Raw genomic sequence first — 27,485 nt, 5'->3', positions numbered from 1 at the left:
GAAACGTGCTCATACACGGCATCTGTCCGCCATTTGAATTGCAAAAGCGAACAGTATCCAACGCGTCGCGTCTCTAAGCTCTACGCAAAGTGCACTGATTCGCTGGTTGCCAATCGGAATGCGGTGACAAAATGGCACGATGGCTTCCGATATTACGTTACACCCCACTGTATCGTTCGGCTCTGCAGTTATGGTCGTGTCAATTTGCATGATTAATGCCCTTCTAACATGGAGCGTGTCTGAAACGATATTCCAACCTGTATCGCGTTTTGGGGATGTGTAAGGAAGAGTGATAATTTTTAAAACAAGTAATTGTAACTCGCGTTATTTCGAGTGGCGAAGTCCCCTAGTTTGCTCGTTGACAGGATAACGCCTATACTTATACTATATGGATAATACCAGCAACGTGAAATGTAATTCAATGTAATTCAATGTGTGTAATCCAATATACATCCGCGAGGAAATGTAATTCCCGAGGACGCATCTCCTCGCCAATGTCAATACACGTTCCTTATCGGGATTCGGTTAACCACCCTTTGTTGTGTTTATCAAAACTATCTGTGCTGCATGGGACTTGACAGTCAACAATCTCTAAACATGCTAGATTGTGTAATATACTGCTATGTAAGCATCGTTTCTATTACGGGTAAATTATACCGCCGTATCAGGTAATGTCAGCATCTCATTTCGAAAGTTCATCGCAGTCCATGTTTCATACACTCATCGACACTCACTAATAGCAAGTTAATGTACCTAGAAGATCCACGCGAACGAGAAAATGACGTTGAAACACTAATATCTGTTATCAATATTTCGCTTTAAGAATCATACATACTGGTCTTTATAATAATTGTCATAATTCCTTAGAAAGATCGAGTTTTTTTTCGAGTGTTTCAAATATAAACTGTGTTCTTGTCTTATCGCTAATTCGAATCAATTATTGACGCGTATAAACGCACGAGATTCGTGCGTCTTACCTATCCAGACACTCACCTTGTCCATCAACTGGCGCACTATCCCGTTCCATTCGCCGGTCTCGTAATCGTAAACGCCATACTTGCCGTCCGGCACGAGCTCGATCCTGTAAGCGAAGCCCACCATGTGCGCTATCTCCTTCAGCAGGTCGATGCAGAAGCCCTTGTAGCGAGCGTTTCCGCTGAAATTCCCCTCGCTCCTCAGCATTACATACGGCTGCTCCTACAGGGATCATAAAAAGGAGCTACCGCTCTTTTACTCGCATCCCATACAGGCTTTCTTTCGCGATTCTCCTCTCTCGCTTCCTTTCTCTGTCTCTATTCTCGTCTGTCTCCGCCAGTCTTCCCGCCCATTTCCTTATCCGACATCCGCTTCGCGGAGCTCTCCTACGCCGGATCTATCGATATGATCGGCGAGAAGGTCGGCGCGCAACGATAAGGCATTTACATGTCTGTCATAAGAATTTTACAGGGGAGAGACTGTGTGGAGACGTAAACTCTTTTTTCTTTCTTTCCCGAGTAAAAGGGTCGCGCATGAGGTTCAAGTTTTACGGCTTTGGTCTGCTCGAGAAGATTAAGGAAATTTTACCTTGCTCATTTTGCCGAGAGAAACGACTACAGGCCTGATTAAAAAGTAATAAGCTGCGCCTTATAACTATCGATCAATTAGATAATATAGGTCGATAGTTGAATATAAAACTATCCGTTTATTTCAATTTCGTGACGCGAGTTTTGAATAAATAAATGCATATTTTTTGGGGGAACTGTTCGGGAATAATAAAACAGAATTACAGACTAGTAATATACATTTTTTGGAATTCAGCGAGTGAAACGGAAATATGCGTGTTGCGAAAAAGACTTTTTAAATTGATTTTTGAGATATTTAATGAATTATGCACCTTTGATCGATTTCTTAGACTTGAATGATTGAAGATATTAACCTTTGCGTTTTCACATAAATAAAATAATTGAATAAAAATATCTACACAAAAAAATAAAATAATTAAATAAAAATATCTACACACAAAAAACATAATAAAAAAATTCTTGCAAGTTACAAGCGGCGCTACGGGGTCCCATGACATCTCGACTGAGAAGAAATGCTTGCGTTTTTCGTCAAAGTCAAAACAAAACCCATATGAATTCCGCGTGAAAATGTCATGTCGCCATTCTCAGCACCAAAGAATTGGAACGATAGCAGATCGTGCATCTTCGTAGCGATGTGGACAGCTTTAATTGGTATTTACGACGGCATTCCGAGTATGTTTGGGCCTTCGGTAGCGGAGTGCGCTTGCACATCGCACGCGATTCGATGGCTCTCTCGATGCTGATTACTGGCTAAATGGATTACTCTTCGATAGACTATTACATTGAACATTCGCGCGGGACGGAGAGAAAGGAGAGGCGGAGATGCGCTTTGCATGCATAACAACTGCGTGTCGCAGGTATCGGAGACGCAGGTGCGAGAGTGGCGATCAACGTGCGTAAAGTTATATGTCAGCTAGACGGCAGTTTGCTTAGTAAATCTCGTTTGTTAGGTTTATAAAAAGCGAGTAAAGAAATTTAATTTAATCGACATAGAGATGACATCATCGACAATTAATCTTCGATTCATACATTGACATAATAAGATACATATGATTGATAAGAGAAGTGAAAAACTTTGGATGAATTAATCTCTTTCCACGTGAAAAGTAAAGTATGATTTACAGTCTATATCGCATAACGTTAATTTCTTTCGATAATTTTTTTGATAAATCTAGATTAATGTATTCTTTACCAATGATCTTAATCTTGACTCATGTTAAAATGACGATAACTTCTAAAAGATTTCTCTCACTTGTTGTTTATTAAAAAGTGATTAACAGTTAAAGATTCATGCAAATTAAATATTCGAATATAAGAAGGGTACACTAATTTAGAGATTTACTATTTTTTCACCTTTTACTTCGACGGAATAAATACAATAGCAAATATAATTTTCCTTGAAAAACAGGAAAACTTCAAATATTTAATTTTCATCACATATCAGACATTTAATCCACTATTTTTTCATGCGAGATATGTGGGATTAAATGTTTGGTAAAGCGTCGGTATAAATAATCAATGTTGGAAGGATACGTTTTGTTAACGGAGAATATAGAGAAGAAAGAAAGGGAAAAATTGTGTGGATAATTTCGATAATTGCACGGTAAAAACGTACGCGAGCAAACGAGGGTCTACCGAGTAAATATTATCCTTATGAGGAACGAGCGGTGTTAAAAAGGTAAAAAGTCAGTATTATCACGCGGTCGCTATATATTCAGAGAATTGAGAACTCTAGCGCATGCGCGCGTGCGATCTAGATTTAAATTTAAATTCAAATCGGCTTCTTGAAATGCAATAAAGTAACTTCACTTCATGAAGCTCTCCGTCGTTTTAGATGAAAATGGGGCCAGTTCTGCGTTGCCGCGAAAACGTGAGAGATTTAATTAGAGGAAATGTCGACCAGATTTAATATTTACGAGCTGCATATGAGAATTTCGACCGGATTAATTGTAATAGTAGTATTTATGCAGAAAATACATTTGGCATGGTAATTAAGTCGACAAATAATATATCAGGAAAATAAGTAAAGAATATGTTGATTCACCCAGACTTTTTAACTCATTATCCAATACTTTGTTTTATCAATATTTTTAACTTCGTTATTATAATAGTATTAATTTTGTTAACTAAATTTTCAAAGAGAAAATAGAAACATACACATATTTTATTCATACTATTTGAAATTTTATATTCGTTTGCAAAAACTTGATATGCAGACGTATGTATACATATGCATGGAAAAAGCTTGAAAATTCAAACATAAGATTTAATCCAAATAAGCTGCGCGAATGCACGCATGAAAACAGAGATGAAAAACGTACATAGCTAGAAATAAAATTCTTATGGAGAGAGACATTATTTTTCGCGAGATATGAATCGGACGAAAATATTTATCCTAGATTTCAATGTGAAGGAAACGAAAATCTCCCCTAAAAGACTTGATTCTTTAGACGCGCAAATTAAGAGAAGGACGTATTAAACAGCCGGTGGCTTTTATGAATGATTACTTAATATGGCATATTCTTATGTGAGCTGAGAGAGTATTAAAATCCTCAATGTGAGGAAAAGACAAAAAATGAGATATAAAATTAATTTAAAGCCAATTTAATGGAGATTGCAAGGCCACTTTTAACTCTCCTTTGAATAATACATGAATCTTGAATAAAGCGGCGAAGTACGTGAAGCGTGAAGCTGCAAGACCGTGAAAGATTTAACAAGAGAAGAGCCCAGCACAAATTTCAATATCGAACATGATCATATTATACATTGGTATAGACCGACCCGTATGTATATCCTTAATTATTAATAAAGATTCGTGCGCTATTTTAGGTAGTTTTCTCGTATCTAAGAAACAACAATTGATTATTAAAGTAAATAACTGTTACGAAAAATCCTATTCAGGATAAATACTATTCAGAATTGTAAATTATTTCGTATATAATGGACGAGAAAGAGAATTATATTTGCGCGAATAACGTTATGGAATTTATAAAGCATTTTATTAGTTTTTATTATGTCAACAAAGAATATAATTTTATAAATATTCGCGTTTTTATTTTCATCAAAATATAATTAGACGTCATTACTAAAATGTATTTCACGTATCATGTTTTTAATTAAGAAAAATTTTTCTACTGTTTTTAATACAACATTTAATTTTATGATATGCAAAAATTATCGCATTGTTTTTCACATTTGCATAGAAAAAGAGAAAGAGAGAGATAGAGAGAAAAAAATTGTGCAATTAATTAAATTATTTGCATATACATATATTATAGTCATATTAGTAGACTCGTTTGGTATCAATTTGGCACATAATTAGAATGTTATATTAAGGACATTTTTCTTTACGTACTTATATTATAGTACATACATATACATATATACACATGTATTATGAAACATTAAATAAAAATAGATAAAAATATTATCTTTCATCATTAGAAGTAGAATATATATTTCGTTTATAATATATATTTTAAATGATTCGTTTCGCTTTTATCATTTTACGTTTCGTCATAATTATTATAACATTAAAATGTATAATAAAAGTAGTGAGATGTTGAAGAGCCATTTTATTATATCGAATTTCCACGCTTTTTAAATTAAGAATTTTTCGAAGAATCGCGCGCATATATGTAGGTCAGTGTTCATATATAAAATCGAAAAAAAAACTCAGAATTTAATAACATTAATCTGGAAACTCGACACATTGCTGATAAATTTCACGATGCGATAAACCGTGCCATTAATAATTAACTTGCTATGATCATTGATTGATTTACGATCTTATTTCATATCGACTGGTATTTGCGAGTTGCCAATATCGCGGGCGCATTATGCCGTACACACCGCATTGTGATTTACCTTCACCCATCGCGGCTCCTCTGTTCTATGATACGACGAGATACGCGGTGTAATTGATCATAATGAGTTACTAGGAGAACAGATTCGAGCTGCGCAGCATAATAGAAACATGTAATTGGATACATAAACTAAAATCATAATTGAAAGTAGGGACTACAGCAAAATAGAACATCTAATCGTAATTATATTTTTTACATTCTGAAAAATTTTTTTATAAAAAAAATAATAAATTAATGTTTATTCTTTCTATTAATGAAATTGTATATATATATATATATATATATATATATATATATATATATATATATATATATATATATCTTGATTTTTTCAGTTCAGCCAATTATATTGGGTGGTTAAAAAATTTTTAGTTTCTTTAATTGAATCCACCTACGAATTGTACATCAAATTAAACTACATATTCGTTTATGTTGATTATTCATGATAATTCAATACGCAATGCTTGTGATTCATCGATATCGTACCGGCTGACCAATAGAAAGTTTTACTACTGCGAAAATTTCCTTGTTAGATAAAATCTCCTCAATGCCTTGATAGCTCAATATATATATATGGGCTATCAAGACATTGAGATTTTATCTAACAAAAAAAGTTTCGCAGTAGTAAAACTTTGTATTGATCAGTCACAGTACGCTATCGATGAATCACAAGCATTGAATGTTGAATCAGCATAAATGAACATGTAATCTAATTTGACATACAATTCGTTGTAGATCCAGCTAACAAAGATAACAATTTCTTTCATCCAATATAAGTCGACTGAACTGAAAAAATCGAGATAACCAGTAACATTCTAGCGATACGAGTGGCGCAGAACGGAACAGTGCGAATTAAAACAGAGAGACGAAACTGAAACAAAACAAACCAAATCATACGAGTACATGTCGCATGAGCTCTCTGACGATGCCATTTCACTCGCCGGTTTCCGGGCTTCGCGTGCCATACTTCCTGTCCAGTACCAGCTCCAACTGATACGGGGAACCCACTTCCCTCGCCACTCCCGCCATGAGGTCCACGCAAAAACCGTAAAACCGCGAATTCCCGGTGCAGTTTTTCTCGTGATGCATCATCACATATGGCATCTCTTGCATCTGTGCCGAACGCACGGATTCATGCAAGAATAACGGAAAACGCTTTGAGACCATAATGCGGATTTACGACGAGACACGTTGGCGCCGACCATATCGAGGAACTTTCAACGGACATCGCGCGTACCTTGTTCGATCCGTTTCTTCCAAAATGAGTGGATGGATAATATCGGATAGTCGGTATTGCGATTGACAATTTCATTTTATATCTTTTCGAAAGCAGCGGTTATTGTGCATCAATAATAATTACCGCCAAATAATTTAATTATTTTCGAAGAGAAATGAATATTTTTATCTCGTGTTTTATGTCTTATGTCAACTATGAAATATCTTTTTGTGATGGCATTTTTACCACGCTAGGCGTGTAATGAAACTATCGTGCAACTCACCAGTATAGTGATCACGATTAGAGTTACGTTCCCGATGCTAGGCTCGAAGAAGGCTGCGGTATCCGTGACGTTGATGCCGGTGCCAGGACGCCACTCGCCGACCTAGTTTCGCATATATAATTTTATATATATCCCATCTGCGTGTTATATAGATTCACGTTGGTCTTCCTGTTTTGCTCAGTAAGTCAGGACGTACCTTGACGAGCGAGTGTTGTTTCAGTTTCAGCAGATCCAATTTAAACTGTATTCTGCGTCCTTCTTTAAATTCAATTGGTCCGGAGATCCCTTTCATCTCAACCTGCAACAAAAACCGTTGTCGACGTTTGTGAGACAGCACTCTATGTTCCATGCAGTTAGTTGGATGTTATCTCGCGTGCAGGCTATATTCAAAAAATTCAACTTAAAATAACAAACTTGGTTGAAAACGTACTTCATAAAACTGTTTCGATTTTCTTCGCTTGTTTGACTCTGTTAAATAACATTTCTTTTAAACATCACAGTATATATAACATAATAACACATCAACAAAGAAGAAAATGGGAAATGCGAATTTATTCTGTCATCGGTAATATCACAAAAAATATACGAGATCAGAGTGTGTTGTACTATTTATGATCGTAGGTGAGAAGTCGAAGACCGAAAGAGGATTTTCTCCTTGCGCTCTGTATAAACTGTAGACTGTATTAAAATGCGATGCAAGACGGGCGCGCATCATCGGTGTAAATCTCTCAATCTCGTCGTGCGTATCGGATGCGGAGTCTTCCGGTCGCGGAGACCAAACTCGCACGGTGTAACTAACTGTAAGTCTGTCTAACGGCTTTAAAATCGGGTGTATCACCGGCTCAGAAATTTTCTTCCGGTAGCTTTAAAATTTTCACACTTAGGAAGTCGTTACCGTTCGTGCGAGCTCTGCGAATCTCGTAAAGTCGTTATAAAGCTCCTCCTTCACGGGTATCTCGTGCCGGGGCGGGAGGGTGATGGTTGGGGGCGGCAGGTGGCTTTTCATCGTTTTCGTTTAAAAATGTCACGGAAATCTACGGAGCCATCGATGTTGGGCGATATTAAGAGAGTGACGGGGGCAACAGCGGCGAAGGGAAAGAGACGAGGCGGAGATACGCGTAGCCTCCGCCTCTCAACGGGGATCGTGGAATGCATAAATTTGAGAGAGATCTTCAAAGTTGAATTTTCCGCATCGATGATTTGAGAAACTTTTTAACCTCCGGCTTCTCCCTTTTACCGCGACAAAGTCTAAAGTGAATGCAAATAATGAATGAAATAATAATAATGAGTGAAAAACTGTTTAATCACACGCGCGATATAGAAAAAATTACTGTGTGAAAATGATCAAAAACGTTTAAATATTTTGAAAATTATACGAGTTTTATGCTTTCTCGTGTATAAAATATGCTGATCTAAACCATAATTCAAACGCTTTCCCCATTGTTCCATTGTAATATTGTAAATTTTCATTCTTTTACGCAACAGAATTTTCTATTATATTATATTTATTTTTATTTGGACATTTGTAAAATTACTTTTTAAAATTAAAAGAGTTATAATAAAAATAGTTATAATTAGAACATACTATATATATTTGTAATTATTCATCTATATTTACATTATAAAATTGATAAAGTTGCAATTTATTTAAAGGAGAGATATTTAACAGTGATTTCACTTCGTATTTTTAGTTTTATGTGTTCACTAGAAACTTAAGTCATTTATCTTAAACTGTAAAAAGATTAAATAAATTGTAATGTAAATTTATTTATCTCTAAAAATAGGAGAAGATTACATATATGAAAAAGAAATCGTTGCATATATAAAATTATTGAAACACGCGCGCATAATTTATTATGTAAAATTTGCTGCTTCTGTTATAAAAATGTAATCGGGCTTGATTAAAAGAGATTAATTAGAACCATCAAAAATTAATCATCAAAAAATTAATAGACGCACTAAATAAGATAAAAAAAGTTTCTACTATAATTATAATTTTTGACAACTGGCAGGTTTGTACTTTTGATATAAATATTTAGAAAATGTAATAATTTTATAATTTTATAAATGTATTATAAAACACGCTTTATTCGAAATTTAATGAGAATACGGAACAAGGTGAATTGTTGAGACGCTCTATTCCTTTCATCATCCGAGATGACGACATGGAAGAATTACGCGAATCGGAAGGAAACCGCAGTTAAGTATTTAAGAGCCGAAGTTCTCTCCGCGTATCGCGCTAAAGTTATGACGTGAAGCACGCGCGCAAACGCGTCAATATATTCTCCCACTTTATACAGCGAGATGCGTCTCGTAACAAAATCCCAACAGCAAATAATATCAAACATAAAAAAAACTTTATGAGTTTATTGTGCGGCCGGTCGTGAAAATCAACCCATCTGGGCTTGACGATGTTTGACAACTCGAGTTTTTGACGATTTCCGGGATAAAAGAGCGGCAAAGCAAAGCAAAAGTGCATTTAATCCTTCGTACCATTAAAACCGGGATATAATAAAAACATATCTAAATGGGATATAATAAAAACATATCTAAATGGGACTTGGATAAATACGTCTGGTAAGAATGAAAATATATTCGAGAGTTCCTCCATAGCGTTTCGTTTTTCGCGGGATAACGCAAGAAGTAAGTAAGACGAATGCATAGAAATGGAAAATAAAGTGGAGCGCGGAGAATAAATGCGACCTAAAGTTTGATTACCTCATTTTGCAGCAGCCAGGAGAGAATTCACGATTTCTCATTCCGATTGTAACGCGAAGTTTCCACGCTTTCCTCATTGAACGAATATATAAGAAATATTTTAATATAGCACTCGAGACTTTGTTCTGACGCTGAAAGCTATTAATGAGATTATTATAAATCGTGTCGATTTTTAAGCGACTTCAAACTTTACCTACGTAATGCATAATACGCCAACAGTATAGGATATATAAATATAGTTGTGCCATATTTATCTCGTGCGACTACATTCCTTTGCATAGCTTTGTATTTTTCGCGAATGTGGCCGAGCTCTGGCCAGATTTTTCGTTAGCGCATAACCACAAAGTGTGAAATTAACGTATGAAATGCGACATTGTACTGAATTAGCAACATGGCATGTTTTAAATATATTATATATACCGTTGCTCTGTAAAATATTCATAAAATATACATTATGCTGTTGCATAAATGAATGCAAATGTAAAATGTCATGACAGTTTGCAGACCGCGAATAATAAACATCGTTTTACGCGCGTTTGAACGCGCGTGCTTCACAATAAATTAATAAAATAAATATACTACAGTATTATATGTGTCGCGTGTATTATTACTGAAAAAATTAATTTTGAATCCCTCTCTAAAAGTGTTATGTAACTCTGTTTGTCGCTGAAAAAATTATTATCACCTCCTTCTGCGTGTACGAATACCTTTAGCGAGTAGGACAATGTTTCTTTCCGCACTCGAGAAATTGATTTCACGCCAATAGAAGATTGCAGGCTGTTGGCAAAAAAATCAAGAAAAGAGAAGAAGACGTAGTGATTTTTACATTTGAAAAATTATGACAACGATGATTTTTTTCATTTTCCACGTGAAAGGAAATGCGCGTCGTATTTGATTCTAGATTAATATTTAAATTCTTGTTATAGGATAGCATTCGCACGGTAATATTGATCGTTTCCATTATTAGAACGGACAACTAAAAGCAATAGAGAGAAGATTAAACGAGAAGAGATTTTATTTGAATGCGATTGAAAAATAAACGGATGAGTACTATAAAACCGCGCAATCATTGCATCGCGATAAAAATACAAGAGCAAAGCCCGAATAAATTTTTTTGCATCAATTTTTATTCCGCTCTCTGTCTACCTCAATTATTATTTATTAAATATTAAATGACAAATACTTAAACTGTTCAAAAAGAGAGATGTTAGATTTCCATCATATATATTTATTGTATGTGTATGTGTATTTTTCTGCCAAAAATATAATTTTCAGTGAATGCCTCTTGTAATAAATAATGTGTCGTAAAATTCTTGCAGATGATGCGCGCAATTCATTTATTACATCGAGATTAGAATTCAGGTGCGAAGACGGAAACGGTCGGAACGGACAATCAGGAAATTTAGCGATATTCTCGGTCGTCCTATCCGGCAGTTTCGCTTTTTGTGACGGGTCTAATTAGAGCCAAAGCGGAAGTTACCATGGATTGTCGGGCGTGACTCAAATCCAAGAGTGTGGCGATGGTCAACGAGGACAAACGTCATCACGCGTGGCAACGGGGGCAAAAGTCGGCCCCGCCAGATATATCATCGAGGTAATTATAAATTGTTATTACGAGGAAAATACTCTCCTCTTTTGTCCACGAGAAAATCCCCTTTTATAGCTGAACGTGGCGCGGCGACGACGGCCACGACTTTTATCATTGTGTCCTTTTCGCGAGTCTCGTGTCATGTCGCGTATATTCTGCCCATGCGAGCGGAATATGAGAAGCTGCCTTAAAAGCGAAATGCGCGTTGTATCTATACGAATTTCCAGGATACATTCTCGCCTTACATATGTACAAGATGTATAATAGTACTATTGGATAATAGATGATTCTTACTATTGAAAATAATCATTAATAATAATTATTTTTAAGTATTATTAAAGTAAAATATTATTAAAAAATTTATTTCTTCCGTGAAATAATTTATGTAGATATAGATCTAAAATATAGATCTAAAAATATAGATCTAAAAAAGATATGTAGGAATCATTTATTTTAAGTACGATAAATAAAATAATAATTCTAAAAAAATATTAGAAATTTATATTTTTAGAAAAAGATATTTCAAGTTTTCAAAAATAATTTAAAAAATGACAAAATAAATATGCATTTATTTAAAAAAGAGTCATCAATTTAATGCTAATTGACCAATCAATATTGAATGAAACGTCCATAAAAAACGAAGATGACAATCGTAAGTGACAATTAAATATATAAAATGAGTCAAAATACATGAAAATACTATTCAGATATTTCATTATCCATGTAATAAGAGAAAAAAATATGTGTAATTATTTTAAAAGGTTATTTAATGATTATTTTTTTTAATATGAGAAATATATATTTCAAAAATGTTATTATTAATTAGCAAAATGTACTAAATATTTCGGTTAAATGTACAGATCTCACATTTATAACTCAATAAAATCTTTACGTATAAATATCTTTATTTTATATTATAAATAATAATTATTTTGTTTTGATATATCATGCAGTAAAAGCACAAATATTATTCAGATATTATTGTGTATATATATCTTATAATTTAAAAACTCGATTTATTTTTTAAAAAAAGAGAATAATAAATTATATTAAAATATATATCTTTTTTTGGAAACATAATACCGATATTTAATTAACGAATAAGTTTGAAAATGTAATTAATTATTGTATGCCGTATATATTTTATATTTTTTATCATCATTGCGATTCACTGAATAAGAGATTTGCATCAATGGGTGGTTTTTCGAAACAAAATTCCATTAGTAAATTATTCGCAGTTTAACTTCGTTGCTCCTCTCTCAAAGTTATTCTAGAACGAATGCAAATGCTACGCGTTACATTCTCCAAGCAATCAATAACCATGGTCACTCTTTGCACGCACATGTGTACCTTCGAAATGTCTATACTGTACTTAATTCTTTTTCTTTCTTTTTCCGTCTGATTTACATACTTATTCTCGTAATGAAAGTACACTCTAGCTAAATATCTTCTGAAAATGGAATTTGGCACGAAACGAAACTTGCTCTCGCATAGATTGACCCAATAAGAAATCAAAGCTTTTCTCCATCTGCTAGTATAAACCTGGCTGAACTAGCAGTTAGTAAACAACTCGTGTATGTGACTCGACACTTTTGCTTCCGCAATGTCGCTTGCCTGCGCCGACAGATTGAGCTCTCTCGCCGGCGTCGTAAAAAAGTCACGACTCTAGAGAAAATCGCTTATTTTTCCTTCGCGCGTCTTACGTGAACGTGTAGCAATATTTTTTTCTCTTGACCGAAAATTCAAGATGAAATATCGTGTAAGAGATAACATATAAGATGCAGCAGCGAAATATATCGCTATGACTCGTTATAATTTTTGCCAATCGCGTAAAAGCTTACTTTCATAAATTAATAATATATAATTTAAAATATGTTAAACATTTTAAAGAAAAATTAAATTTTGAAGTCCTATGGGGTTATATTTTTCACATAGACTTTATTGTTTTAGAGATAATCAGTGTATCTTGATTTTATATCATTAGAAATATTCTTTATAAAACAAAAAAAATTTTGATATTTTTTAAGTTTTATTATAAATAACCTTATTTACTTGCTTGCCTATTGTACGTTAAAGAGAATATTTATTTTTATTGTTAAAAAAAAGATAAAAAATATAAACAAAAAGTAGCAAGTAAGCAAGCATTTAGCATGTAGCAAGAAGAGCTGAAGTTTCTCCGGGATCGTGGGAAGGGAAGTCATCCGTATTGCTAAATTTAGACACTTATATTTCAATCGTTCGTGCCGAGATAGCGTCTCCCTCGCGGAATTTTGTTTCGCAGATGAAGTATGTATTTACAGTCGCAAGATTTTATTAGATGAAAGCTTCGTCGAGACGTATCCTCGGAAAAAGTTAAAGAAATAGTATTTAAATTAAAAGTACCTCGCTCCGTGCAAATTTGATACTATATTTCAAGCTAGAGAAAGAAAGAGAAATAGAGAAAGAAAGATATTGTAATTTAAAAAAGAATGTTCGGAGCGCACGATAAATTATCGTTTCATCGATTTTAATTTATAATAGTTTATTTATTTGAATCATTGTATCAATTTTATTTTCTTTCGACGATTTATTTTAAATAATTGTAACAGACGGTATCGTAAATTCACGCGCTGCTGACTATTATAAAATCAATATTGTTGTACGTGTATAAGATGTTTGTGTATACATGTATAAGATATTATGACATTATTTATGACACGTTCATAATTTGATCAAGAATCCTCATTGTAACTCTGTCATGGATATTACATAAATCTCTAATATATGCAGAGTATTAAAATACGCAATTTATTTTTTTCTCTTGTATACATTCCAGTGCGAGTATTATCCGCAAATAAATGAAAATTGAACCGAAATGGCTTCTTGTTTTTAGCACAGCCGACAAATTTTTCATAATAATAGTATTTCGTGTATGGGCGGCGCGACATCAACATTTATAAATTATTCGTTCATGTATATCGATATATCGCCCTAGTATCACGAATACACGATTGTTTTATATCTCTCTGCGGAAAATTCGCAATTTATTGAATAATTTTCACTGCCGTTATATCGGGTGTAATCAGATAACGCCCCGAATCCTGATAACATGAATTCATATTACTTTACAAAGCCATCGTTTATAATATCGAGTCGTCCTCACCGTATATTCTCATCGAGAAATAATTACGAGGATTTCTCCCGACACACTTTGAGATCCTCGATTTCTCGAATTCAAATCATCCAAGTAGCCCGGGCGAGGGGGAGGCAACTCGAGAGTTGCGAACGCGCGCTGATCTTGTAAGGATTACTTTCAATCCCCTTGAGCGATTTAAGATTCCCGGCAGATCCATTTGAAAATTAAATAAGATCGATGAGATAGCAGACACGCGATGGAATCAGCTTCTCGCTTCTACAGACAAGCGATTCGGAATCAATCGAGCTTGACTGTATAAAATTGAATGAGAGCTTACAGAAACGAACAAGAATGGAGGATTGATCGTCTCATCCTTCTAAAGATAAATTTTTTATCACGTGACGGAAAAGCCGAAACTTTTGCTACGACGGATAAAAATGTAACTGCATATAAATGTAATGGTTTCTTTTTTCTACCACAATGATATAAAGTTTGGAAGATATTAACCATATTACCAGCGGGATCTCGTGGAGAGATATCTTTTCAGATGACAATTGGAAACGATAGAAATCACGCAATCAAATCAATATGAGCAATATCGAGCAATTTTTAACCTTGTTTGACAATAAAATTGTAACGCAAATGTCAATAGTTGATGGAATGTGCAAATATTGTGATCCGGATTTAGCTCCAATATGATTCGATAAATTCTAGGTTACATGTTATGGTTTTGGCAAGGATGCAATGTTGTGCAGGCTTTAATAGTTACGCTTGGATAATATACGCGGTTACGCCCGGAGCTTTATTTACAGCTTCCAATCCCTGTGTTCGATAACTGCTACGTGCAAGCACATGCATTTTTCGTCCGTCGATACACGAACAATATCAATTTATTAATAGCGTAATACTTTCGTGAATATTTTGTATTAAATGCGACGTCGCCCAGAGTTTATAGCGTTTCTTTTTCGTCGAACGAGAATGGATTAATTAAAATACCGTTCGCGTGGATCGTTTCAGCAAGGCGCAGGACGCAGTTCCTACGGAACTGGGAACGGAACCGGGGATAACAAAGTACGGCCGTAAATTAATGGACCCGTCCCTGCCCCAGTTAAAGCCTCGAACTTGGACCAAGTCGTGAAACAACGGGGGACAACTCCCAGTGTGTTCCTGACGGGAATGGCCGTCGAGTAAGGCCGTAAACGACCTTTAAAAAGTACCACAGGCCGTACAGAAGCCGCGGCTGAATTAAGCGGTAAACCGCCTGAACGTGAATACCTAATTACGACGGCAGCCTCTATCACGCTTCTCTAAAGACGGAAGTAAATTACAAGGAGCACCGTGCCTTGTAATGTGTGTCGTGGATATTCTTAAATGCCAATGAAACCTGATATCATTGAAATTTACATCGCAATACTGTAAAGAATCAGTTTTCTCATAATATGCGTATCACAATTTAATTAAAATCGACGAAGCGAAGGGGATTAATTAACCGAGAGGTGAATTTGATCTTTGACTACTTTGCGTTGATCTCTAAAGCTGGGTTAGGTAATTTATCATCCACTCTACCCCACTTCCCACGTCATAGATTTTGACGCAAGCAATTCCGTATTCAACAGGTTGTAAGGCATCTATATAGATGCGTACGCGGTATATCATTATAGTTTAGGCATCGTGCGATTAAGCATCGATTTGCCTTTGCTTTGCGGAACCGGAGGCGCAGTCGCGAAGTTGACGCTTGTGTTTGGCACAAGAGGACCGTTTAAATAAATTATTCAACAGCAACATTCTTCCTGTTCCTCCAAGATTTATCTCCCGGAACACGTATCTCGTTCCTCGCGTCTCCTCCGTCTCGTTGGCGCTAAACGTATAAACTGCGCGCGGCTTATCAGCGAACGCTTAATTAAGGGGAAAGTCGGCGGGTCTTCTCTCGCCACGGTGTAATCTTGTCTTCGTGCGCCTGTAGCGTTCCCGCGTGTTCCCGCGATTAATCAAGCGCTTTCATCCCACTAGTTCTCCCCAACGCGGTTGTCTGTGTATGTGTGTGTCTCGTTGTGTTTCTCCGGTCGTGATAAAAACGGGGAAGCTCGTTTGCACGCGCTTTCACGTGCAATCATCCCTCGCGTTTACCCAAAGTAAGCGCTTTAATCACGTCGCTAATTACGTCGTGAACAACGGGGGGTTTGCACGTCGAACATCGCACGGAACGTAACCGGAACTATGTTATTGGCGAACGTCACGTCTCACGGCTGTGATCACTGAGATGAGAGATTACCGCAATGTCAATTGCATTGACAATACAATTAAGTTTAGACGGAATGCTGACTGGCAGGATGTCGATACTGAAACAGTCAGTCGACACATCGCTGTCGCCATCGAGTGATAATTAAATTATTAATTGCTATAATAATCGTGCTGGATCATTAAGTAAAATGAATCATTCTCGCATTTCGGTCGTCTATATTAGAATCGTGGGAGCGCGTCGTCTCTCGTCTGCAATTGTAATTTTACAAGCGGGATTTAGATTACATTCTCGGCGAGAACGACCCGGAAATGCGTCTTCCATTCGCGTGACGCCATTATATTCAGCGCGCGAGCTTCGCCATGGCAATTATTTCTCGTTCGGTTCAATTAAGCTACTCGGGAGGCTGGAGGCATAATGTCGCTCCGGTTAGGATTTAGCAGAATGCTGAAATGCCCTATTAGGGAGCAGAAACTAACTCGGTTATACCGTGAGGCAATTCCCAGCGTCGCCCTGGGTCATACCTCGTGTACGAGGAATTTGGAGGAACGGATCCTCGATAACATCGCCCGCGGGAACGTTTGTATAAGCCAGGAATGTTTTCGTCGCGAAAAACAGACTCGGCATCTCTCTCACATGTTCACACGCCCCACAACGTTGTTTATTCAGAGAATGCATGCTTACAATTATTGACAAAATTATTTTAATAAAAATATCAACTTGTTATTAACAGTTAGTTAATTAGTAAGAAATTTAAATTAATCATTTTAGACAATTTTATACAATATGTAACGCGCACTTTTCAGTAAAAATAAATTTTAAAAATGGAATACGTTTGTTATATTTAAAAATTTAATTAGAAATTAAACCGACAAATTAAATTGAAATGCTTAAATAAATTTATTTTATCGTAATGGAGAAATTTCATATTTTTGAAAAATTATTATTGTGTTAAATTTTCTTTTTTTGATAAGCTAAATATCATTAAAACAATATAACATATATAGATTTCTTTGTAATTAAATTTTAAAAATAAATGTTTGCTTCTTATTCGAGAAAATTAAATTAAATGAATGTTAAATTGAAAGTTGAATTATATTAAATTACAAATTAAAAATAAAAATCACAAATTTAAATACGTTTAAAAGGCTTAAGACCTACGCCAGTTATTAATGCGTGAAAATATTACAAAAACATAATAAATTATATAATAAAATATCAGAAAGATACAAAATACATTAAAACGAACATGACAAACGCTCGCGTTTCGACTCAATTCGAGTCCTTTTCAATGCCAAAATGAAATATAAATTAAAACCGTTGGAGAATAGACTCTATGAATATAAAACCGTAACGCATGAAGGTCGGTAAATATAAGCGCACGGAAATATGGAAAAACGCATGATAAATCGCTCGAAGATCGCCAATACATATGAAAATCGCAAATCATGATCGACTAATTACAAACATTCGGCAAATGCAACGCAAATCCGCGAATTATTTGAAAATATATTATTATTTGTCCGCCTCCGGGGCATTCCATGAAAGAGCCGTTCACCTGTTATCACAGCCATCCAAAAAAGCCAGGAATAAAGCAATCCACAGCTAATACCATCCTTCTGTAGTCATCCCAAAAATTAATAATTAGATCCAAAATTAAAAAGCTCCTGCAGTGCAAAAAATTCCATGATAGAGGATAAAATACTGCGATCAAGCGTATGACGTACCAAGGAGGCTGTATTTTCGAAAATTCACAGACAACGAACCGCAAGGGTCAAACACTATATTATTTGAGAATAATCGCAGTATTTTATCCTCTATCATGGAATTTTTTGCACTGCAGGAGCTTTTTAATTTTGGATCTAATTATTAATTTTTGGGATGACTACAGAAGGATGGTATTAGCTGTGGATTGCTTTATTTCTGGCTTTTTTGGATGGCTGTGATAACAGGTGAACGGCTCTTTCATGGAATGCCCCGGAGGCGGACAAATAATAATATATTTTCAAATAATTCGCGGATTTGCGTTGCATTTGCCGAATGTTTGTAATTAGTCGATCATGATTTGCGATTTTCATATGTATTGGCGATCTTCAAGCGATTTATCATGCGTTTTTCCATATTTCCGTGCGCTTATATTTACCGACCTTCATACGTTACGGTTTTATATTCACAGAGTCTATTCTCCAACGGTTTTAATTTATATTTCATTTTGACATTGAAAAGGACTCGAATTGAGTCGAAACGCGAGCGTTTGTCATGTTCGTTTTAATGTATTTTGTATCTTTCTGATATTTTATTATATAATTTATTATGTTTTTGTAATATTTTCACGCATTAATAACTGGCGTAGGTCTTAAGCCTTTTAAACGTATTTAAATTTGTGATTTGATCATCAGGACCTTTTTTGTAGATTGTTTTCATTTAAAAATAAAAATGTAGTTATTTCTTGTGATGGAAATTTTTGTAATATATGTATATACGACTCATATAATTTCCCTCAAAATAAGTTTGAAAAAGTGTTTATCTTCAAAAAAAATTATATCAAAACGCTTAAAGATAGATCATATCAAATTGAGAATATAATTAATTATATCTATCATGTGTGTGACGAAAATTTCATAAACATTTCATTCTTTTGCAAAAATTACAATAGTGATCCCAAGTAATAATTCTTCTTGACAAACGTCAAACCAATAATTTTCAGGATAACATATTGGATGGTATCTTTTTTGCTCGTACACTCTGGAAGCATATCAGCTGTTTCAGCTGTCGGATATGCCGTAAAACAGAATGTACTATGCGGCAGAGCCGCAGAGTCAATAGAAAAAAATCTATTTAAACGACGTGTCGCAAAAAGGCAGTTTGCGTACCGCAGCTTCACGCGCTGTGCATCCGGCAAGATCTGATATACGCGACAGGATTTGAGGGACGGCGGCGCGAGAGTCCCGGAATTGAATATCGACCATTGTACACGCTTGGGTATCGTCAATAGGAGTAAGCGATCGCGCGTTGGGGAAACTCGGTTACCTTGGCGCGCCTCCAAACGTTATCTAACTAAATGCCAGCCGGCTGTCATTAGCATTGCAAAGCGAGAGCGGGATCATAAATACGGGCGAATAAACAGCGTCGTTTGCGACGTCGGTGGTGTCAGTTCGTAATTGTCGCGTTCAATGCGAATATAATATTCTCGAAGAAAACAGATCCTTAGGGGACCTGTGAAGAAAAAAAAATCCCTTCGCTCTCGGCGAGTCCTCGGCTATCGCAAATAAACCGCGCGAGCGTTGATCATATTTGCTGACACCCTTAGCGACTGAGACTCGGATCGTTTTGTTATACGCTGGAAAATCCGTGTAAATCGTTAGCGCGAAGCTTGTACACAATGGCTTTACCTCTCTCTCTCTTTTTCGTTAATTAACATCCCCGAACAACACTCCGCGAAATAGTCTTGCCGTATAACCGATTAAATAATAATGAATATGTGTGGACCATCGTCGTCGCGCGCGCTTCCGATATACAAAGGCCAAGTAGCCGTAGAGCGTGCTTTACGTCGCGTGTAATCTCCTCAGACCGCTCAACAAGCTCGCTTTTATGAAACGATATATTAATCGCGTTATACCGCCTGTTACGCGCCAGCAAGTAGAACGAGAGCAATTTGGCCGGGCGCAGCAATCCGCGTCCCTGCAAATCCGGCACGTTACGACGTTACGCCGTCCGAGAGAGAGAGAGAGCGAGCGTTAAATCCTACGGGATCTAAGAGCCGTCACAGGCTGGCTTAGGGCAATCACGCGAAGAATGGATATTCTAATCACTTAAGGAAAATCTTCACTTCCAGCCGCGAATAATCGAGCCATCAACGCGTATCCATGCGTCCTTCGCGAGAGGACATTGAAAATTTGACGAACAAAACTATTAACCTACGGCTCCAATTAGGCCTGATGGACGATAAGACGTTTTTCGAAAGCGTATGATGTTGATAATAGAACTACATATATCGGACATCAAGGAATTTTAATATTTATCTACTGAAATAAAGCTTTATACGACAGTTCTTAAAATAGTTTATGCAAAAAATTCTCCAAAAATTTTTACAATGTTAAAATTACAAAATTGAGAGAGATTAACGCACTGAATTATTCGAAAGAGATATTCGGGATTTGAGCTTTCGAGTTAGTAATGGAGTAGAAAATAGAGAAAAAAATAGAGTACTAAAGGGAGACAAGTATGATAGGGAATGAAAAAAGACAGAGCCGGAGGAGGGCAAGGTTGCGGTAGGTAACTGGAGAGCATAACGGAGGGCAATTTCAGTAAGCGGTCATCCAAAACATTGCACAAACTCGGGGGTGCTTCGGGAAAGTGGTATAGCGTAGATGTAGTACTATGCGGAACATGTGAGACAGGATAAAAGAACGACTTGCAATTTTAACGTATCCTAGATCAATAGTCGCCACACGCGCATACATGTACGCATACGCAAAACGCGTCTCTTCTATATATTCATTGTGTTTTCTCGTATTTTGTACTTTATTTTCGTTAAAACTGTGAATTATGCGTGGTTATACAAGCATGCACGATGAAATATCCAACAATACGAAAAAATATCCAATAAAATCGAAATCGATGTGACTTTTGCTCTGCTATCGAAAATTATTCGTCAAATTGTCTGGCAATTTGTGACAGCGGTATAATTCATGATTGGAAATCGATTGTACGCGCATTGCAATACCGTTTACTCGATTTACAATGGTTTTATGGATATGTTAGATTATGAAAACTAGTTACAGCAAAAAAAAAAACACATTTTCATGAATTCAGTTCGGCTACGCAATACAAAGAATGTTGCTTTTATCTTTAAAAAATTCTCTTGTACTTTCATACGCCTGTATTTTTCCTTGAAAAAAAAGCTAAATCGATTAAAAGCAAAGCGTCAACAATGGGAGAAAATCAAATATCATATCTAGTTGTGCAGCGGACAACAATAAAGAAACAAAGCGTTCTCAAAAGAAAAGGTTCCTTGCATGCTGGTATAGGTAGCTGATATTTTCGCATGAGTAGCGAATGAAAACTTCTAAATTGATTCTTGTTTTTATGTTTGATGATTAAAAATACATTTTGCTTTCTAAAATCATTATTGGCTTTCACAAGTTGTTTCTATATATATAAATATTATTATTATATGTGAAAAACAACTTGCAGATAAATATCGCTTTGTGCATAAATATCGCACAAAATTTGAGTGTTTATTTACAACAATTTTTACAATATCTGATGTAGATAATTTTTCGTTAAACACGACTTAGCGTTTTTTATTGATGATAATAACAGCAAATAAATATAAATTATATTTCTAAAGTAGCTACTAAAATGGATATGAATATAAATTTCAAATCATTGTTCGAGATACACATCGATTGCTTGATTGAGAAAGATGGAACGAATATTAGCGAATAAGAAAAGTTTCTAATGAAGGGCGAAGGAGTGAGAAGAACGACCGATTTTACTATTCATACGAATGCAAGTTGAGTTTATTGGTATTTGCACACTTTGAAATCATAGGCATTCAAATGTATTGTGATACATATTTTATCTAGACAAAAGAAATATATATATATATAAATTTAAAATAATTAATTTTAATTTATATTTAACTATTATTTTTTTACTTATAATATTTACATACATGAATAAATTTTTAAACAAATTTTAATTTATATTAATTATTTATACATAAATATATGTAAATTCTATAAATAAATATATGTATATATGTATATATGTATGTATGTAAATTCTATAAATAAATAAGTAATGATTAAATATAATATAAATTCTAAAGAATATAATATTTTGGAGATTCATAATAATCTCTGTATATTTCAACGAGATATAAAAGAAATGTAAAGGCGGAGGAACAAACAGCAAAAAACTTTTTTTGAATGAATTGTTGCAAACATGCCATCAATAACCGACTATGCGAAGGGAATTCCGAGATGAAATCGCAGTTTCAGAGATGCGGGCACATGAAGATAATAAAAGGCTGACCAGGGTGCAATTGTAACATGCGTCAGAACAGCTCTGCTTTCACAGGCGAATTTTCTGTACGCCGTAAAGATGCAAAGTTACGAGCGCAGTGAATTTCGTTTTTGCAGACCGTTTCGTTAAGTACTTGCAAAAGAATGATAACATGGTAGATAACTGGCTGCGCGTTTTGTAACAAAAAATTTACAACAAAATTAAAAAATATGATACATTTTTCGTACAATTTAAAAGAGTGGCTATCTAAAGTTATGAGAATTTTACACGAAACTCCTATTAGAAACTATATGTGATAAATTCTTCTGTCTATTTCATACTCCAAATATTTTAAATATAATTTTTAAAACCATAAGCGTTTTATTTAAAACATTATTTTTAATTTTAATTTAAAAAAACATTTGTGCATATTGAGATTTTTATTTTTTCTCGCAAATTAAAACATGTTTTGATTAGAATTTTATTATTATTACTTTTTATATTTTTATATTATTATTACTTATTATGCTTTTATATTTCATAATACGTTAAAAGAAAGAGAAAGTAACAATAATAGAATTTTAATTAATATAATAAGAAAATAACAACAATAAAATTTTAATTAATATAATAAGAAAATAACAACAATAAAATTTTAATTACAGACTTGTATATTTCTATATAATTATTTATCGATATTAGATACAGAGTAGTTTATATTCGTAGATAAATAATTACATGTGTGATTGATTATGTAAAATTTGTAATCTAATTTATCAAATCAGAAATCCATTTTTGGTATAAATTAATGCGAATATTTATTTAGCAACCTATAAAATACTTTTATTTCGCAAACATATTGTACGGATATATTATTTTATATATCGATTGGATCGTACTTGAAGATAATGTAACGCGAATTACGAGCGCTATAAAATGTGCTTCGACGTGATTTTCAATGTGTAATTTATATCTCTGATATCTCCATTATTGTGTAATTTATTTACAAAACTAAATATGTTGTTTAATTCAGTCGAAAATTTAAATTATTATAATTAGTGAATTAAAATTATTATTATTAGATCGATAATAAAATATCGATCTAAATATAAAATGTTAATGCTTAAAACACATTAATATTTTTTTTATTGTTTTTGTTACATGTAACATTTATTATATAGTAATATCTATTTTTAATTATTAATATAATTTCTTTTTTATTTCTTTTTCAGTTCATCTTTTCGATTATTTTTATTTTATATTTTTATTTTATTTATATTTTAAAATTATATATTTTACAACAACTACTTTATTTTCACCTATTTTATGCTGATACCTTATTTGAATTTTTATTTTCTAGATATCACGTAATGCTCCACTGTAAAAGCTACGCTGAGATAACTTGTCCTTTGTATAAACCCAATTTACTTGTTACGAATGTAGAAGAAGAAATGTCCATCATGTTATGTCGAAAAGCGTGATGTTTTCAAAATATATCACATGTTTTAAAAAATATTCCATATAAAATTATAAATTAAAATTATTATAATTAGAATGATAAAATATCAATCTAATTATAAAATGTAAATGTTTAAAACGTCAATTTACTTCTTCTTTATTGTTTACTCTTTCTTTATTGTTTTATTACATGCAATAATATTATTATAACATAATACAACATTCTATTTTCAATTACTTATTGTAATTTCTTTTTCATTTAGTATTTCAACAAATTATTTTGATTAATTTTTATACTAAAATTATATATTTCATCACGCGACCACTTTATTTTCATCTATTTTGTGCTGATACCTTATTTGAATTTTTATTTTCTCGATTCCACGTAATTCTTACTATTATAATTTTGCGAAATTTACGATCGCGGTCGTCCAATTTTATAAACCACGAGGGATGAACAATTTTTTAGAGCTGAGTTCGTAAAAGCAGGAGCACCGGCGTTAAGTTAAACGGAATGCGCTCGGTTAAGATTTAATTAAACGAAGTTGAGTGTGCAATAGAAAGAGAGAGACAGAGAGAGGGAGAGAGAGAAAGAGAGAGGGGGGAAAAGAGAGAACACACGGATTTGTCTGCGTATACGTGTAAGCCGGGCCGTAAATTTCTGTTGAATAGCATATATAAAAAGATTGTTAGAGGAGTTTGCGAAAACTCGGATCGCGCTACTTGGCGCCTCAACAATCCGCCCACTGTCGCGCACAATATTCGTTTAACTTATTTATGGCAAATTTAGCGAGCGGATGGATTTTAATCCGACGACCCATTTTACATTTGCCCTTGTCGTGGGGACTAAATCGGCGTAAGAAAGTAATATAATGCCAATAGGGCACAAACAAGAATCTACCATGCGTGCCAAAATCCACACAACCAAATGAAAGACGCTCGAAAAGCATCGGGACAAACAACGCGAAATAGCTAATTCGGCAATAAAAATTTCGAGGGGCCGTCAAGTATAGGGTTTTGCGATTTTAATGCTATTCCGTGGCATTTCTACGAAAGGAGAGAGGAAAGCGAGGTGATATTATAAATATATCGAAGGATAAATTTCTCTTTGACTGCGCAACAAATAGAGATGATATTAGCAAATTTCGATAAATTCCATATTTTTATGTTTTTTAATTTCTCAACAAAAAATAAAATTAATATTTATAACGTTAATATTATAGAAATTAATTTTATTTGATGGATCTTTTCTTTTTCTCTTGCAATATATTTTTTACATCTAAAAAATATTGATATAAAAACATTTTCTAAACTAAGATTTTCGCGTATTGATAATGAACACGTAACGATATTTTTCTCACGATTATAAAATTCTAACAATCTTATTGTATCGATAAAAACATGTAGCGTGTCCAAGAGATTCTATAAATTAAGAGCACGAAATCTGAAACGTTTTTTTCTTATCTTAAGGAAATTCTACGTGATATTCTCAGTTATTCGGCTGTGAGCACACATGCTATATCCTTCTGCGGCGCGATAGCTGCATTTACGTGCGAATGTGCACGAATGCGTATTCATAGTTGGTCGCTTGTATGCTGCCGCGTGCGAATCATATCGCGCGCCATGTGATATTTATGGGTCCCGTGCGTCAAGATGGACACATACGTGTGCACAGCATGTAGAACGCGCGTCGCGCGCGTCATTAATTCAATTTCGACATATTCGGCGTCATAATCTAACGTTTGGCACGCATGATGCTATGCCGGAATTTCAGGAACCGGCAGGGGGGGAAATTGACAGCAGACTGCGCAAATATTCCTCAATTAGAGGCTCCACCGACCGATATTGGAATCCCGCTATTAAATTAATGATCGCGCGTAGACATTCGATATCGGCGAGAGGATGCTCGCTTAAAGTTTGCGAGGAGAAGGAGGTGAGATATTACAGACGGTGGGGCATTAAAGGGCCCGGTTTCTCCTACGTTGAAGATGGTCAAATTTGTAGCTTGTACGTGAAAGAGACGGAACAAGACGGACAGACAGGCAGAGAAAGGGAGAGAGAGTCGGAGGAGATAAACTTAACTAATTATGGATGCAGGTACGGCAAGGAGACGCTTTCTACTCTATGCGCGGCAAATTCGGGCGGTCGCATTGTACCGCATCCAAAGTGCACAATGTTATTTCACTCGTGGGACGTGGAGCCGGAGAACGGTACGACGATGTTTGTCGTGCTCTTAAGACGACGCGACGGTTGGTTTAATTCCGCGCCTTGTCTTGGGTTCGCCGCACGCGCTTCCTTTCATCTGCGAGCGCTTTGACTAATCCTCTCGGAGTGGATCTTTTCTTGACGAAGGGGAGAAAAACGAAGGGAATAACGTGCAGATGTACTGACGGCTATTATTTTCTTTCTCGGTATAAGACGATACCCAAGAGATTTTTATTGCTCTTTTTTTCTTTTTTTTTTTAACTGCAAAACTGCGAAACGCGTTTTCGTCTTCGCTTCTCTCCTTCTTCCCCTTTCTCTCTTTATCGCTCGTTATTCGCAATGTCTATATCTTTGTTAGCTCTCCACTTTTCCCATCCCTCTTCTTATACTACAGCCGCGTTCAAATTCTCCAATGGTCTCTCGTGCCGTTGCTTTTACCGTACAAACTTTTTATTTCCTAACAAGCAGCGCGAAAGTCACGTACGCGCCAGGTTACGAAAGTCTGTACAATTCGGGAAAATTGAACTCTATGCGCCGATTCAGATAGTACGACGGACTTTCCGACTTAACGAAGGATCGCCGAATCAAAATCGTGGAAATTGAATCGAACGTGTGTAAAAGAGACTCCGTTAATGTGGTGCACGTTTTGAAGAGATTGGTTGCGCAATTATATTCATCCGGAATCAAATATAACATGAAAAATATAGAAAGAAATATGTAATAAATATGTTACGTGTATAATTATATTTGACGAGGAAAAGTTTGCAAAGAGAATTCCAAAGATATTAAATTCCAAAAAATATTCATATTACATTTGTAAATATTTTAAATAATTTTTCATCATTTATATCAATTTTTCAGTCGGGAGTAGAAAAATTAGAGAAATATAAAAAAAGGTGAAGATTAAATTTAATAAATAAAATCATATTTTATATTTCTTTCTCGTGAGAGAGAGATTAGATTGTATATATGTAATATATTTTACGAGAAAACACATACACACGACATATATATCGCGATATCTTCGCGAGTGGATATCAATCCCGAAACACTATAGCCGGATATCGTACCTTGTCGGACACGGGAACGGGAAGAATGTCGTACAGGTTGAAAAGGGGAAGTACAACATCACGGAAGGATTTGTGGCCTCTGCCTGTGACAGCTTTGGAATCGTCCATCATGGTATTAAACAATTTATCCGTCGCGCTGTGCTATACGCTACG

The 27,485-nt window shown here is 34.9% G+C and overlaps 1 protein-coding gene and 1 long non-coding RNA gene across 7 annotated transcripts in view; one reads left to right on the top strand and one right to left on the bottom strand.

Annotated features, from left to right (window-relative positions):
* The window catches only part of LOC145977546 (glutamate receptor ionotropic, kainate 2), a 136,737-nt gene that overhangs the window by 19,889 nt on the left and 89,363 nt on the right, over positions 1–27,485 (bottom strand). For all 6 annotated transcript variants that reach the window (XR_014440544.1, XM_083109649.1, XM_083109650.1 and 3 more), the window contains exons 9-11: positions 7,124–7,225; positions 6,928–7,029; positions 994–1,197 (exon numbers count right to left, since the gene is read on the bottom strand). Coding sequence is in view for 5 of the 6 variants with exons in the window: in XM_083109649.1 (XP_082965775.1) it covers positions 994–1,197; positions 6,928–7,029; positions 7,124–7,225 (408 nt within the window). In the remaining variant the exon portion in view is untranslated. The remainder of the gene's footprint in view (positions 1–993; positions 1,198–6,927; positions 7,030–7,123; positions 7,226–27,485) is intronic.
* On the top strand, positions 9,317–15,810 carry LOC145977551 (uncharacterized). Its single transcript, XR_014440545.1, has 3 exons — positions 9,317–9,570; positions 10,965–11,239; positions 15,366–15,810. It is a non-coding gene; the product is annotated as an uncharacterized LOC145977551 (long non-coding RNA).

Source organism: Camponotus vicinus, unplaced genomic scaffold (assembly GCF_025532165.1).
Source record: "Camponotus vicinus isolate PSW18456_S1 unplaced genomic scaffold, iyCamVici1.0 SCAF_9, whole genome shotgun sequence".
NCBI lineage: Eukaryota > Metazoa > Arthropoda > Insecta > Hymenoptera > Formicidae > Camponotus > Camponotus vicinus.
This window is presented reverse-complemented; position numbering and strand designations above follow the sequence as displayed.